This window comes from Bubalus bubalis, chromosome X (genome assembly GCF_019923935.1).
Source record: "Bubalus bubalis isolate 160015118507 breed Murrah chromosome X, NDDB_SH_1, whole genome shotgun sequence".
Lineage (NCBI taxonomy): Eukaryota > Metazoa > Chordata > Mammalia > Artiodactyla > Bovidae > Bubalus > Bubalus bubalis.
In genome coordinates, this window is record NC_059181.1 from 16,937,207 (window position 1) to 16,952,529 (window position 15,323).

The 15,323-nt window shown below is 39.8% G+C and overlaps 1 protein-coding gene across 5 annotated transcripts in view; it reads left to right on the top strand.

The window, feature by feature from the left end:
- The window catches only part of MID1 (midline 1), a 789,406-nt gene that overhangs the window by 695,435 nt on the left and 78,648 nt on the right, over positions 1-15,323 (top strand). For all 5 annotated transcript variants that reach the window (XM_025276522.3, XM_025276517.3, XM_025276520.3 and 2 more), the window contains exon 3: positions 4,434-4,529. In XM_025276522.3, the coding sequence (XP_025132307.2) occupies positions 4,434-4,529 (96 nt within the window). The remainder of the gene's footprint in view (positions 1-4,433; positions 4,530-15,323) is intronic.

The following is a 15,323-nucleotide window of genomic DNA, read 5'->3' on the forward strand; positions in this document are numbered from 1 at the left end:
TCTGTAGAATTCCTTAGATATCCATAGGGAAGTAGATACTTATATCCACTTCAGTCGCAAGACTCTGATGCCAAAAAGCATTCTCTCTCTTTTGCACAAAGCACAGTCAAAATCAAGAGGTTATAGGCCCTGCTGACTGCCACACAGGATGTTAGTGATACAGTTAAATTCGAGAAAACTCCATATCAGTCCCTGTAATGGAAGTTATGGATACATGGTTCACTGAGGACTGGATTCGGTTCCCTTCCCGTTCCCTGAACTCTCTTGAAAAGTGTTATCAGTCCCTGTGGTACCTCTTGGAATCAAGTCTCTCTCTCAGCTTCATTTCCCTTTATTATATTTCTAAGAGACTTAGTAATTCTTTGCGGGCTTCAATAACACTTGTACTATTTAAATTTGAATAACCCCAAAGGATCTAGCTAGGTCAATGGGTTTAAACCACAGGCTTTAGTCTGCACATTAGTTGATTAAAAACAGATTTTATACATGATGGATCCTTAATAAAGGGAGGGGAAAGCAAGCAGATGTTTGTAAAGTCTAAATGTGTTAGATTGCATTTATTTGGAGCTCTTGCTGACTAGCTTTCAAAGTCTTACCTATGACAATTGAACTTTAAACAGTTTCATGATGCATTTCCTGAGAAATCTCCTGCTCTGAAGGGTCAGCCAAAAAGAAAAGCAAAAGGATTCCCTAAGATGAACGTACAAAAATAAGTTGACAGATGTACCATAAAGTCGTCATATCCACGTGAAAGACACTGAATGATTGAAGGCCTCGAAATGATTCTCTAGTCTCAGACCATAAAGTAGTTGCAGTTTGCTTTAATTCAAACAGTAGAAAAACAGTTGGCTTTTGTGGTGGTGGCGGCAAAGAGCTTTGAAAGCAAGTTTTTCTTTGATACAAACATAATATCATTAAGTTGCACGTAAATCACTCTGTCTGGTGCATTCTCTGACTTCTTGTGGTATCCCATCCTTCAGGGGATAAACAGTTCTTCTTGTCTTAAAATATGTATACTTGAGACGCTTTGAGTGTCTCAGAGCCGACATGGAAGATTTCCTGTTGCTCTTCCCGTCCAGATGAAATAATGCCCAAAACCTCTCCCTGAACTCTGAACACATGAGAATTACAGACAAAATATTTTTAATGCATTTTAAAGAATAATAACCAAGCTTAAACATAAGTGGAAAGACTCCAAGGACCAGAAATGAAAGGACATGCAGAAATGAGAGGAGGGGGTGAGGGGCCAGCGGGGACCTGAAGGTAAACCTGGTGGAGTGTGCCCCACACGTGGCAGAAGGCTTAGACGCCCCATGCACCTGGAGTGCAGGGCTTCCCATGTATACACCAGGCTCGAACGGCACTCCCACCTTCTCTAGAACTGGAGCCAGACAGGATTCTCATGGAAGGAAGCAGAGGCACTGAGGCAAACCAGGACTTGCGCCTCTGTGGCACATGGGTGTCTTGTGGGAATGCCTTCTCTGGGAAAGCAGACTCAAGCCCTAATACTGAGTAGGCACCTCAGCTGCCTGTGCAGGGGACGAAGTTCACGTCAGATGAGCTGTCAGACAGAAATGACAAGACCTAAGATGAAACCCATTTCTCTTGAAATGTTATGCAAATACAGGAAAATAGGAAATTGCCTTTTCTCAGAAGAGCTTACGTATAAGTATATTCACTTCTCTGGAAGTTGTAGAGGAGACGGTTGCATCCAGGAACAGGAACAGAAGGTAATTCAACAAGAAAAGGGAGATGTTATAAAGAACCTACTGGAAATGAAAAATGTGGCCAGTGAAATAGGAAAAAAGTTAGACAATAGGATAAACACCGGATGCACAGGCATAACTTGTTTAAGAATGACCAGAGAGATTTCTGCTTTGAGATTATACATTTTAAGCATTCAATAAAAGTGATTATTTTTCTGACTATACCTTTCTAAATCTCAAATGTAGGAAAGTAGAAAGAGTAAACATCCTCAGAAATAAATTTCTCAGTATAATGAACTGTTATCACCTTTATGAAATTGTTGATTTTCAAAATCTCCCTCATAGTCTTTCCAGATCCTTTTACTCGGATGGCATTACAAAACTTAGATCTACCATCAGATTGCCTTTCTGTACCTTCACCATGTCTATGGAATTGGTTATATGTTAAAAACACACCTGCCCTAATCCTTTGCCCTCTCATGCCTCCCTGAGCTTGTTGTATGAGATTGTGCTGTTCCCCACCCATGGAAACTTCTGTGTGCTCACCTCCACCTGCATTCTCTTTTCCCAAGAAACTCCCACTCATGTTCACCATCCTCCTAGCCTCCAAGAAAGAAGCGTCATCTTGGAAACCTTCTGAGGCAGCCCGACTCTCCCCCTTCTCTTGTTTACAGCATCTCTGTCCCAGTGCTGTACTCGTTTCTTTGCACATAGGGAGTAGATCTTTTAAGTTTTCTCTCTCATGATCTGGCATGTGGTAGAAGCTTCATTAATACGCATGTCGATGGGCAAAATGGTACAAATAAAGAGCATAAAGAATAAGAAGCCATGGAGAACTCTTAAGAAATCTTACCCAGGACAGAGGGTTACTGTGGTTGAAAATAAAGTTAATAGTCATTGTGGGGAATTTTAAATTTGATGTTCTACAGACTTGTGGTTGTCAAGGTTGGGGTCGGGGTTGGGGGTGGATTGGGAGTTTCGAATTCAGTTCAGTTCAGTCGCCCAGTCATGTCCGACTCTTTGCAACCCCATGGACTGCAGCATGCCAGGCTTCCCTGTCCATCACCAACTCCTGGAGCTTGCTCAAACTCATGTCCATCAAGTTGGTGATGCCATCCAACCATCTCATCCTCTGTTGTCCCCTTCTCCTCCTGCCTTCAATATTTCCTAGCATCAGGGTCTTTTTCAATGAATCAATTCTTTGCCTCAGGTGGCCAAAGTATTGGAGCTTCTTTTCAGTATCAGTCCTTCCAATGAATATTCAGGACTGATTTCCTTTAAGATTGACTGGTTTGATCTTCTTGCAGTCCAAGGGACTCTCAAGAGTCTTCTCCAACACCACAGTTCGAAAGCATCAATTCTTTGGCACTCAGCTTTCTTTATAGTCCTACTCTCACTTCCATACACAACTACTGGAAAACCCATAGCTTTGAGTAGACGGACCTTTGTTGGCAAAGTAATGTCTCTGCTTTTTAACATGCTGTCTAGGTTTATTATTGCTTTTCTTCCATGGAGCAAGTGTCTTTTAATTTCATGACTGCAGTCACCATCTGCAGATACTTTGGAGCCCAAGAAAATAAAGTCTGTCACTGTTTCTATTGTTTCCCCCATCTATTTGCCATGAAGTTTGGGATTAGCAAATGCAAACTATTATATATAGGATGGATAAACAATATGGTCCTACTGTATAGCACAGGGAACTATAGGTAATATCCTGTGATAAACCATAATGGAAAAGAATATGAAAAATAATGTGTGTGTGTGTGTGTATATCAAACTGAATCTGCTAAATTAACACATTATAAATCAATTATACTTCAATAAAATAAATTGTAAAAAATATGCATGTTCTAAAGGAATAGGGCATAATTCTAGATTCTTAAGGAGGATATGTGCTAGGTCACTTCAGTTGTGTCTGACTCTTTGCAACCCTATGGACTGTAGCCCTCCAGACTCCTCTGTCCATGGAATTCTCCAGGCTTGAATATTGGAGTAGCTTCCCATGCCCTCCTCCAGGGGATCTTCCTGACCTAGAGATCAAACCCGCATCTCTTAAGTCTCCTGCATTGTCAGGCAGGATCTCTACCACCAGTGCCACCTCGGAAGTCCATAAGGCGGATAGTGATATGAAAAATGTAACATTCAAGGAAGTTTGATTTGGCATTGATAGGCTGATAGGCATAGAATAGAAGCATGTACAGTGAAACATACCGTGAGTGAATAAACATGTATCATGAGCACTTCTTCTAAATGCCTATAAATGACCATAATGTCAGCAATAGCTGGATAGTTCAGACCTTTCTCCAGGGGATTGACATCAGCCTGCCCATAAGATGGTAAATTCTAAAAATCCAACAGTGGTTGATTTGATATGGGAGCGTATTCCTTCTGTTACTGCCATTTCTGATTCAGATAAGGAATTAGAAATCCAATTACCTCTTCTCTCCCTGGTGCACAACCAGGAAATAACCTGTGACTAATTAGTCAGTGAAATGTGCCCGAGTTCGTGCATGAAGCAGGCACAAAAAGAGTAAGAGGTGAACATTTTAAAACAATCTTTTACATGTGATTTTTCAAAATCTAGTATAAATCTACAAGAACTTGAAACGGCATAGATTTCATTGAGATTTCTCTTAAAATGTATCCATTTTTCTAAGTAATTTTATGTATACTAAAGTATTAAAAGCATGCAGAATAATATTTTCCTCTCTCTCTTTTTTTGAACAGCAAAACTTGGAGAGTAACCTCACCAACCTTATTAAGAGGAACACGGAACTGGAGACGCTTTTGGCTAAACTCATTCAAACATGTCAACATGTTGAGGTGAGTTTCTCTATGTGCTGTTTTTCATATGAAAACTGCTTGATCATGGTTTTTATACCCTCCTCACCCTTTATATTTTTCTGATGGGAATCTTCTTAAGATTAGTTTTTGCAGAAGCCAGATATCTAAGATGGATGAAATTAGAAGGAACTAGAACCTTCAAGAATCTCTCCCCATCCACTGCTTTGCTCTGCCCCTACTCCTATCACAGCTCTCCCTAATCCAGCTTACTTTAGCATCCCTAAACTTGTAGATTTGAATCACCCCTCCAAAGAACAACCGCCCCAAAAGCACTATTGAAAAAGTGTTGTATTAGTTTCCGATGTCAGCTGTAACAAATTACTGCATGCTTGGGTGGCATGAACCAGACATTGATTTTTTTGCTATTCCTAGAGGTCAGAAGTCCAACATCAAGCTGTTGGCAAGGCCTTGCTCATTCTGAAGGCTCTTGGGGAGCCTCTTTTATGCCTCTTCCCACCTCCTAGTGTTTGCAGCCCAGTCCTTGGCGTCCATTGGCTGCTAGATCCATCACTCTAAACTTGGCCTCTGTCCTTACATGGCCTTCTCCCTGTGCGTCTCTGTGTCTGTACCCAATTCTCCTTCTTCTTTTTTTTTTTTTTTAGACAAGGTTTTCAAACTAGAACTTAAATATGGCAATGACAAAGTTTTCTGACTCTTAAGTTAAAACTGGGATAAAATATCACAGATCTCAAAGTTTATGAGACTCAGTCTCAAGTTGTCCATATGAACTTGAACTTTCAATACTGATGTTGATAATGTTCTATTACTTTTGGTAAGATTTCTGAATAAAGGCAGAACACTCTCTAGTAAATTTTGCATGAGTAATTCTGGACTATTTTATTAAACAGAGATGACAAAGACCTTGGACTCTATGGCTCATCTAAGAATTTATAGATGATCTTCTTGATGTGAAGCATGTATTGGCTACATGCAGATGATTAATTTTTTAGGAGGAAAATCTGTGTTCTTTGGACCCATCATTAGCATATATATTTTACTGGTATTTCTTTTTTTTTTAATTTTATTTTATTTTTAAACTTTACATAATTGTATTAGTTTTGCCAAATATCAAAATGAATCCGCCACAGGTATACATGTGTTCCCCACCCTGAACCCTCCTCCCTCCCCATACCATCTCTCTGGGTCGTCCCAGTGCACTAGCCCCAAGCATCCAGTATCGTGCATCGAACCTGGACTGGCAACTCGTTTCATACATGATATTTTACATGTTTCAATGCCATCCTCCGGATGCCTGTCATTGGATTAGGCTCCACCCTACTTGAATATGCGTGTGTGCTCAGTTGCATCAGATTCTTTGCAACCCCATGGACTGTAGCCCACCAGGCTCCTCTGTCCATAGGATTTCCCAGGCAAGAATACTGGAGTGGGTTGCCATTTTCTCCTCCAGGGGATCTTCCCTATCCAGGGACCGAACCAGTGTCTCTTAAGTCTCCTGCGCTGGCAGGCAGATTCTTTGGCACTGCACTACCTGGGAAGCCCACTTCAGTGTGAACTCACTTTAACTTGATTCCATCTGCAAAGACCCCATTTCCAAATAAGGTTATATTTACAGGTACCAGGGATTCCGTCTTAGACATACTTTTTTTTGGGGGGGGGGGTGGAATACAATACAGTTCAACTCACTACAGGTGTAATAAATACATCTTAGTTGACAAATATGTTTCCATGAAGTTCACCATAACTGCAGCATGTTGGGATTTAGTCAAGAGCATGCAGGCAGCACTAAAAGCAAGGGCAAGTTGCAGAACGCAGGTCTTTGACTGCTTCTGGCAGGGATCTTTCCAGGGAGCATGCGGAGCCTTGTTGATTAAATAGCATTGTCAATAATAGTGAACAACCATGACCTCATTATTATAGGGTGAAGTGAATATGTATTATAGAATTAGATGGACGAACAAAAAATGATCCATGTGCTGTATTTTCTTTTTATGATGTGATAGCATTTGATGTTTAGGAAGGACCAGAAGAAAGAATTATTTCTCTTCAGTTTAAAAAAAAAAAAGGAAAAAAATTACCTGTCTTTTATGGTGAAATCTTACAAATGCTTTATGGATTGAGTGATTATTTCATTCCACTTCAGATACTTTTTAAAGCATTAGTGTCTGGTTTCTATTATGGCCTTTAGCAATTTCAGAACAACTGTCTTGCTCCTAATGCAACATTAGTGTGGCTTGAACTTATAAAACACTGTTCATCCTAACATGTAAAATTACATTCTGTAATGTTCGGTAATTTGAACCAATAGATAGATGTGTCATTCAAGAAATTTACAAGCAGAGTCTATTTTTAATTCAAAAGATTAGGTATTTAGTTGACATACAGGCTTTTAAAATGAAACTATTACTGAATTGATTGTAGGAGACTTTCAAATATACAGATAGATGCCATGAGAAATTATTCTAGACAAAGAGTAAAGAATATATTCCATTTGCTGTTGTTATTTCTGTATCAATCGTGTGGAATGGAATGAAATCTGTGTGGGTGAATAAATTTGGTATTTAGGAAATTTCTAGATAAAAATCAGAGAAAATTAATTATAAGTAGATAAATAATGATATCAGCATTACCTGTTTTTATGCATTTCTTTATTCATAATTATTCACATTTTCAAGGCAAATGTTTTAAAAATGAAGCATCAAAATCTCACATCAGTTCAGTGCAGTTGCTCGGTCATGTCCAGCTCTTTGCAACCCCATGAACTGCAGCACACCAGGCCTCCCTGTCCATGACCAACTCCCGGAGTCTACCCAAACCCATGTCTATTGAGTCAGTGATGCCATCCAACCATTTCATCCTCTGTCGTCCCCTTCTGCTCCTGCCCTCAATCCTTCCCAGCATCAGGGTCTTTTCAAATGAGTCAGCTCTTCATATCAGGTGGCCAAAGTACTGGAGTTTCAGCTTCAACATCAGTCCTTCCAATGAACACCCAGGACTGATCTCCTTTAGGATGGACTGGTTGGATCTCCTTGCAGTCCAAGGGACTCTCAAGAGTCTTCTCCAACACCACAGTTCAAAAGCATCAATTCTCCTGCGCTCAGCTTTCTTTATAGTCCAACTCTCACATACATACATGACTACTGGAAAAACCAAAGCCTTGACTAGATGGACCTTTGTTGACAATGTAATGTCTCTGCTTTTTAATATGCTGTCTAGGTTGGTCATAACTTTCCTTCCAAGGAGTAAGCATCTTTTAATTTCATGGCTGCAATCACCATCTGTGGTGATTTTGGAGCCCAAAAAAATAAAGTCTGACACTGTTCCCACTGTTTCCCCATCTATTTTCCATGAAGTGATGGAACCAGATGCCATGATCTTAGTTTTCTGAATGTTGAGCTTTAAGCCAACTTTTTCACTCTCCTCTTTCACTATCATCAAGAGGCTCTTTAGTTATTCTTCACTGCCATAAGGGTGGTGTCATCTGCATATCTGAGGTTATTGATATTTCTCCCGGCCATCTTGATTCCAGCTTGTGCTTCCTCCAGCCCAGCATTTCTCATGATGTATTCTGCATAGAAGTTAAATAAGCAGGGTGACAACACACAGCCTTGACGTACTCCTTTTCCTATTTGGAACCAGTCTGTTGTTCCATGTCCAGTTCTAACTGTTGCTTCCTTGACCTGCATACAGGTTTCTCAAGAGGCAGATCAGGTGTCTGGTATTCTCATCTCTTTCAGAATTGTCCACAGTTTATTGTGATCCACACAGTCAAAGGCTTTGGCATAGTCAATAAAGCATAAATAGATGTTTTTCTGTAACTCTCTTGCATTTTCAATGATCCAACGGATGTTGGCAATTTGATCTCTGGTTCTTCTGCCTTTTCTAAAACCAGCTTGAACAACTGGAAGTTTACGGTTCACGTATTGCTGAAGCCTGGCTTGGAGAATTTTGAGCATTACTTTACTAGTGTGTGAGATGAGTGCAGTTGTGCGGTAGTTTGAGCATTCTTTAATCAAATGAATCTGCCTTGAAATTTATTTAATCTTTGATAAAGGAACAAGTGAAATGATAAAGCTGGCTTTATCAGAAACTGATTTGTACAAATTTGGAGGTTGGAGGTAGTCAGGGAAAAGAATGCTAGAATAAGACAGCTAAATTCAATGCAGAACTGGATAGTGACCTAAAGTGAAAGTGAAGTCGCTCAGTCATGTCCGGACTCTTTGTGACCCCATGGACTGTAGCCTGCCAGGGTCCTTGGTCATGGGGATTCTCCATGCAAGAATACTGGAGTGGGTTGTCATTTCCTCCCCCAGGGGATCTTCTTGTGACCTAAGGGGCAATAAAATCATTATATTTGAGCTAAATACCTTGCATCCCATCAGTTTTCTTTAAGTTAACATTTAACTTAGCAGAGACGAAGCCCTCCTCAATAGTCAATAGAAAATCAAGCTCTTTTACATCCCAGCCCAGAGAGTCAGATAACCCTTCCTTCAGCTGGCTCAATGGAGTGGAGTCTAGTATACATCCAAAGGAGTCAGTCTTCTTTTTGCCTTATTTCTAAGATGTAGATAATTCAGCTTAACCTGACTTTCTGCTCTTTGGGTTCTGGATACTGTTTGTTGATCTGTTAGTGGTATTCGCTAAACATATATTTCTGGGTAAGTGTGTCTGTCAAGTTTTGCCTGCACTCAGTTACTTGGGCTTGTTAAATGGTCACACTGCTTCATTCCATGAGTGCTTGTGAATCCTCCTCTGTGTGTGTGTTTCACTGTGCTGGGTGGGAACGACCCTGCCTACACAGAGCTCACTATCTCAACTGAGATGAAAGAGCAATAATACACAATGGGAAAATGAGTTGCCATAAGAGAATTATGTGTGTGTGCTTAGTCGCTCAGCTGAGTCCTACTGTTTGCGACCCCATGGACTGTAGCCCATCAGGCTCCTCTGTCCCTGGGATTGTCCAGGCAAGAATACTGGAGTGGGTTGTCATTCCCTTCTCCAGGGGATCTTCCCGACCCAGGAATGGAACCAGGGTCTCCTGCATTACAGGCAGATTCTTTACTGCCTGAGCCACCAGGAAAGCCCATAAGAGAGTTAGGGATGATATAGTTTGGAATTGCAGAGAAGAAATTTCTTCTATCTGGGAACTGGATCAGTTAGTACAGTTTCTGACCCTGCTTCCAAGGGTATGTAACATTCAGCCCTATGGAGAGATGAGAGAGGCTGTGCTTTCAGGGCAAACTAAAGCATGGGGATGGAAAAATGAAGAGCGTATGTACACACAGTAGTTCACTCTATAGGAACGGAAAGTGTGTGAGGCTGGATGAGTAGGAACTGACTTTGGAGAGATGAGGGGTTAGTGAGCTTTAATATTGCATCTGAGTTTGAACTTGATTTGGTTTTGAAGGTTTAATGAGGGCTTGAGGAACACTGTGTCAATTTCACAGTTAACATCCCCATCCCTAGCTCTTTTCAGGAAGTGATATTTTGGGGTTATTGGGGAACTAGGATGGATATCTTGATGCAAAATGCCCACACATCCAAGGGGAAATGTCCCAGTACTAGTAAACTCCAAAAAAGGTGGTGGGATTGGTTAGGCACTAGCCAGCATGACAGTCTTTTTTTAAATCAGTTTAGTGGAAAAGAATTTCCTAGTTTTCAACCTAGGTTCCTAGACTGTATCTCTTCCTTTTCCTCTTTCTGAAGGTGTCCTTGTGTTTGGGTCTGAGCATTCCAGGGGAAAATAATCCCTCTGCCAGCTGGAGCTAAAAACACTCAAAAGCACAGAGGCAAATCCCAATTGTTGTAAATTAAATCAATGAATTCACACCAAATCTTGAGGAAATGCCACATCCTTATAAGTCCACACCTCCTTCCTGGGATTCACTTCTGCTGTTCTTTAGCATGAAAAGAGTTTGAAGGTCTCCCACCCCCATCCTCATTGTTTTCACAGCTTTTTTTTTTTTTAAATGAGGGCAAGCAAATGAAATGGCTTTTTGACAGTAAACACCAAATCTTTTGAAAACTAGAGGTATGAGGCCAAGGCAGTTTAGGACTCAAGAGAAGGAGGCATTGAACCATCAGGTAGACTCCCAAGAAATGTTTGTGTAATTGGGTGGAATTCCAAAAATTGGTGGGTTTTAGCTACTCAGTTTTGTTTTCTGCAGGAGAAGAATGCAGTCAAAAATTGCCTTGTGATGAGTTTGGAATTAGTTATGGGATGTATAACAAGTTCATGAAACGTGGTCAAAATTTGGGTCAGCTACAGAAATTCATAGTTCTAGGTCAAATAGGGACTATTGTTCTTCATTAACTCATCCTCCTCCCCATTTTCTTTTAAAAATCAGAGAGCTTAGTTTATTAGCTAGGCAAATGCTTAGAATCACTGATGGATATCATATTCTCCACACATTCTGAGAATCAAGTTATTTTACAGGAAATACAATACCTGGACATGCAGTAGATATGCACTTTGGGGAATTGTAGGTAACCAATAAGCTCCAGTACTTTGGCCACCTCATGCGAAGAGTTGACTCATTGGAAAAGACTCTGATGCCGGGAGGGATTGGGGGCAGGAGGAGAAGGGGACGACAGAGGATGAGATGGCTGGATGGCATCACCGACTCAATGGACGTGAGTCTGGGTGAACTCCGGGAGTTGGTGATGGACAGGGAGGCCTGGCGTGCTGCGATTCATGGGGTCGCAAAGAGTCGGACACAACTGAGCGACTGATCTGATCTGATCTGAATGACTAAATCCACAGTAAGGTAGTAGAGAAAAGCTACGAAATGTTGACTAGTTGCTATAGTAGTTTGGAGAAGATAAAGGCTCAGCTGACTCCACCGTCCTTGCCCAAGTTCATCCTAGCAGGCCATTCTCTAAGCCAGCATCCCATCAAAGGCCTAGCTTTAGCTCCTTTGGCTTATGTTGCATTGTTTATAATCACTTTTTGTGTCCTTTTGCCATTGATTTTCACTCTAAGTCTTTAAACTATTTTTTTTTCTTTGCTCTCAGTGGAAAGTTTGCTGTCTTACTGGCTTTCCAGTAAAGATTTTTCCAATGCTAGGTGACATGTGGAGTGACAGATTTCTTGTGCATAAGTTAAGTGCCATGTATTATGTGATTTTTGCTTAGATGTTGAGCTCTGGAAATTGAGAGGGAAGAGGATAGCTTGAGGAATGTTAATAAAATGATTTGGGAAAACAGATGGGGTTCTGTAAAAGAACTTTCCAGGTAGTCACCAAGCCCTAAAAGCATTTAAATGTAAACAGTGGAAAAAAGGAAAAAATGGCTAGGTTAAAAAGAAAGATGAACCTTTATGTTTAAATTAATTTTATTGTGTAGTTTTATGTCAAAGCATTAGCTCTCTATGGAAGCCTTGGCAGTTGCTTTGCCTGGAGCCCCTGAATGAAGACCAGCATCCAGACACCAAACACGGTGTTTGTATCTTGTGGACAGGTGTCTGATTTTGGATGATGTGTATCCTGCTAGGGGCCAACTTAAATGTCCAAAGTTGTAATCCATTATCACTTGCAGATAAGGGTTTGATTCCCACTCACATGAGCCCTTGTGAGAATGTTCTCAAGGTGTACTTAGAATCAGACTCTAGAACCACATCAGGCAGTCCATAGCCATTCTTGGCTGTTTGTGTAAATAGCTCTGGAATAAGGATAACATGATAGTGCAGCTATGGTGGCATTCAGAAACTGGATTGTGACAAGCCACTAAGCTAAAGAGTGATCTCTTAAGTTCAGGTCTTAGTATTCTCAGGACAAAGTAGAAAAGGAACTCTTGGACTGCACAGAACTTCGTCTTCTCTGGAGAAGACTCTTTTGTTTTTTAAAGTATTGTTGATTTACAGTATTGTGTTAATCACTGCTGTATGGCAGGGTGATTTAGTTACACACACACACACACACACATATACACACATTCTTTTTTTTATATATTCTTTTCCATTATGGTTTAGCATAGAATGCTGAATATAGTTCTCTGTGCTACACAGTAGGACCTTGTTTATCCATCCTATATATAAAAGCTCATATCTGCTAGCCCCAGCCTCCCACTGGACCCTTCTGCCCAACCCCCTCCCCCTTGGCAACGTTGCCACCAGTCTGTTCTCTATGTGCCTGATTCTGTTTCTGTTCCATAGATGGATTCATTTGTGTCATATTTTAGATACGTGATATCATATGGTATTGGTCATTCTCTGTCTGGCTTACTTCCCTTAGTACGATAGCTCTAGCTGCATTTATGCTGCTTCAAATGGCATTTCATTCTTTTTCTGGCTGAGAGGTATTCCATTGTATCCATCTATGGATCACATCTTGTTTATTCACTCATCTGTCAAAGGACATTTAGGTTGTCTTGGCTATTACCAATACTGCTGCCATGAACATAGGGAGGGGTGCATGTATCTTTTTGAATTACAGTTTTGTCCAAGTGTATGCCCAGGAGTTGGATTGCTGAATCATATGGTAATTCTACTTTTAGGTTTCTGAGGAGCCTCCATACTTACACCAATTTACATTCCTACCAAGAGCGCAAGAGGGTTCCCTTTTCTCCACATCCTTGCCATAATTGGTTATTGAAGACTTTTTAATAATGGCTATTCTGACCTGTGTGAGGTGGTTCCTTGTTGTTTTGATTTTCATTTTTCTAATAATTAGCAGTGTTGAGCATCTTTTCATGTGCCTGTTTACCATCTGTATGTCTTCTTTGGAAAAATGTTTATTTAGGTCTTCTGCCCATTTTTGGATAGGGTTGATTGGTTTTTGTTGCAGTTATATGAACTGTTTGTATATTTTGGAAAGTAAGCCATTGACCGTTATATCATTTGCAAATTTTTTCCTTCATTCTGTTGGATATCTTTTTTTCTTTTTTTTTTTTTTTATAGTTTCCTTTGCTGTGCAAAAGCTTGTCAGTTTGATTATATATTTTTTTTAATTTATAATGACTTAAGAAACTGACCTTAGGGAACATTGGTACGATTTATGTCAGAGAATGTTTTGCCTATGTTCTCTTCTAGGAGTTTTATGGTGTCGTGTCTTATCTTTAGGTCTTTAAGGTAGTTTGAGTTTATTTTTGTGTATGGTAAGAGGATGTGTTCTAACTTCAGTAATTTACATGTCACTGTCCAACTTTCCCAACACCACTTGCTAAAGACTGTCTTTTTCCCATTGTATATTCTTGCCCCCTTTGCAGAAGATTGACTATAGGTATGTGGGTTTGTTTCTGGGCCCTCTATTCTGTTGCATTGATCCATATCTCTGTTTTTGTGCCAGTACCATGCTGTTTTGATTACATAGCTTTGTAGTATTGTCTGAAGTCTGGGAGAGTTTTGTTTCCTGCTTTGTTCTTTTTCTTCAGGATTGCTTTGGCAATTCTGGGTCTTTTATATGAATTTTAGGTTTCATATGAATTTTAGGATTATTTTTCTAGTCCTGTGAAAAATGTCATAGGTAATTTGATAGGGATTGCATTAAATCTGTAGATTGTTTTAGGTTGTATGGCCATTTTAATAATATTAGTTCTTCGAATCCAAGAACATGGGTTATCTTTCCATCATGAGAAGATTCAGTTTTTGACTACTGCATGTGTTTAATGGCTGTGTATCCAGTTTACTCCACCAGACTTGCTAAAATTGACAACTCATGAAGCAAATTTAGCTTTTCTTGGTGGAGATTAAATTTAACTGTTATTAAGGTGGTGTACAACACATACTTGAACATCTCCTCTTAGATTGAGTGCTCTTGTCTTTAAAACTGATTCATAAAGGGCATTGGATCCTGTTTCCTTCTTAGGTATATTCATGAGGAATAATGAGAAGACATCAGTAGAATGGTTTCCAGTATTTAGAAATAAGAGATGAATCTTACTAACGAATGAATATTAGAGTTAATTTGGTATTACTTTCAGAATAACGTTCCAAAATTTCAGCTCTGAAACTTTTTAAAAAACATGATCAAAACCTTTTATAATCTATAATCTTTCCAGTTTGGATGGAATGAACTGTTGTGTCAGATTGAGAACCCTACCAGGTGGCTTGGATTGGAGCATGATCACATACATGCCTCTGAAGACAGTCCCTCTTACATGTTTGAAATTAGTCATGCAGATTTCCAAGGCTTATACTTAAATATGAAATAATCAGCCTTAATTGGGAAGGCTGAATGGATGAGCAGTAGGAATGAGGAATGAAGACATAGTTTTACTAATGTATCTTAACATAGTTTCTCCCCATAATACAGGAATTCTTTATTACATCTCCCCTACTCTATCCCACACATAACCTTGTCTTGAAATATTTAGATGGTTTATTAGAGCAGCAGGGTGTTTCTGTCATAAAGAATAATAAGAACAGGTTGTGACAAATTTTTTAGATGGTCATCATAGTTCTAACTCAGCTTTCACTTAAGATGGTGGTAGTTGAATAGATCCAGGTGAGAGAGTCAGAGCTGAGACGAATGATCCTAGAGGAGATGACTGTCAGGTAGAAAGTTTGGGTCCCACTATTGCTTCTGTGCCTACCATTCAGAGACACATGACCCAACCCATCAAGCCATCATTTTGTTACGGAACCAACCTCTTTTGTTTCTTGGTCTTCATATCTAGTTTATAAATTAGTTCCAAGAAATTTTGTTTTAAAAGAAGAAAAAAAACAAAACAAGGCCCTACATAACAAGGTCCTATGGTGTAGCACAGGGAACTATATTTAATATCTTGTAATAAACCATAATGAAAAAGACTATATGTGTATATAGATAACTGAATTACTTTGCCAGACCCCACAAACTAACACAACATTGTAAATCA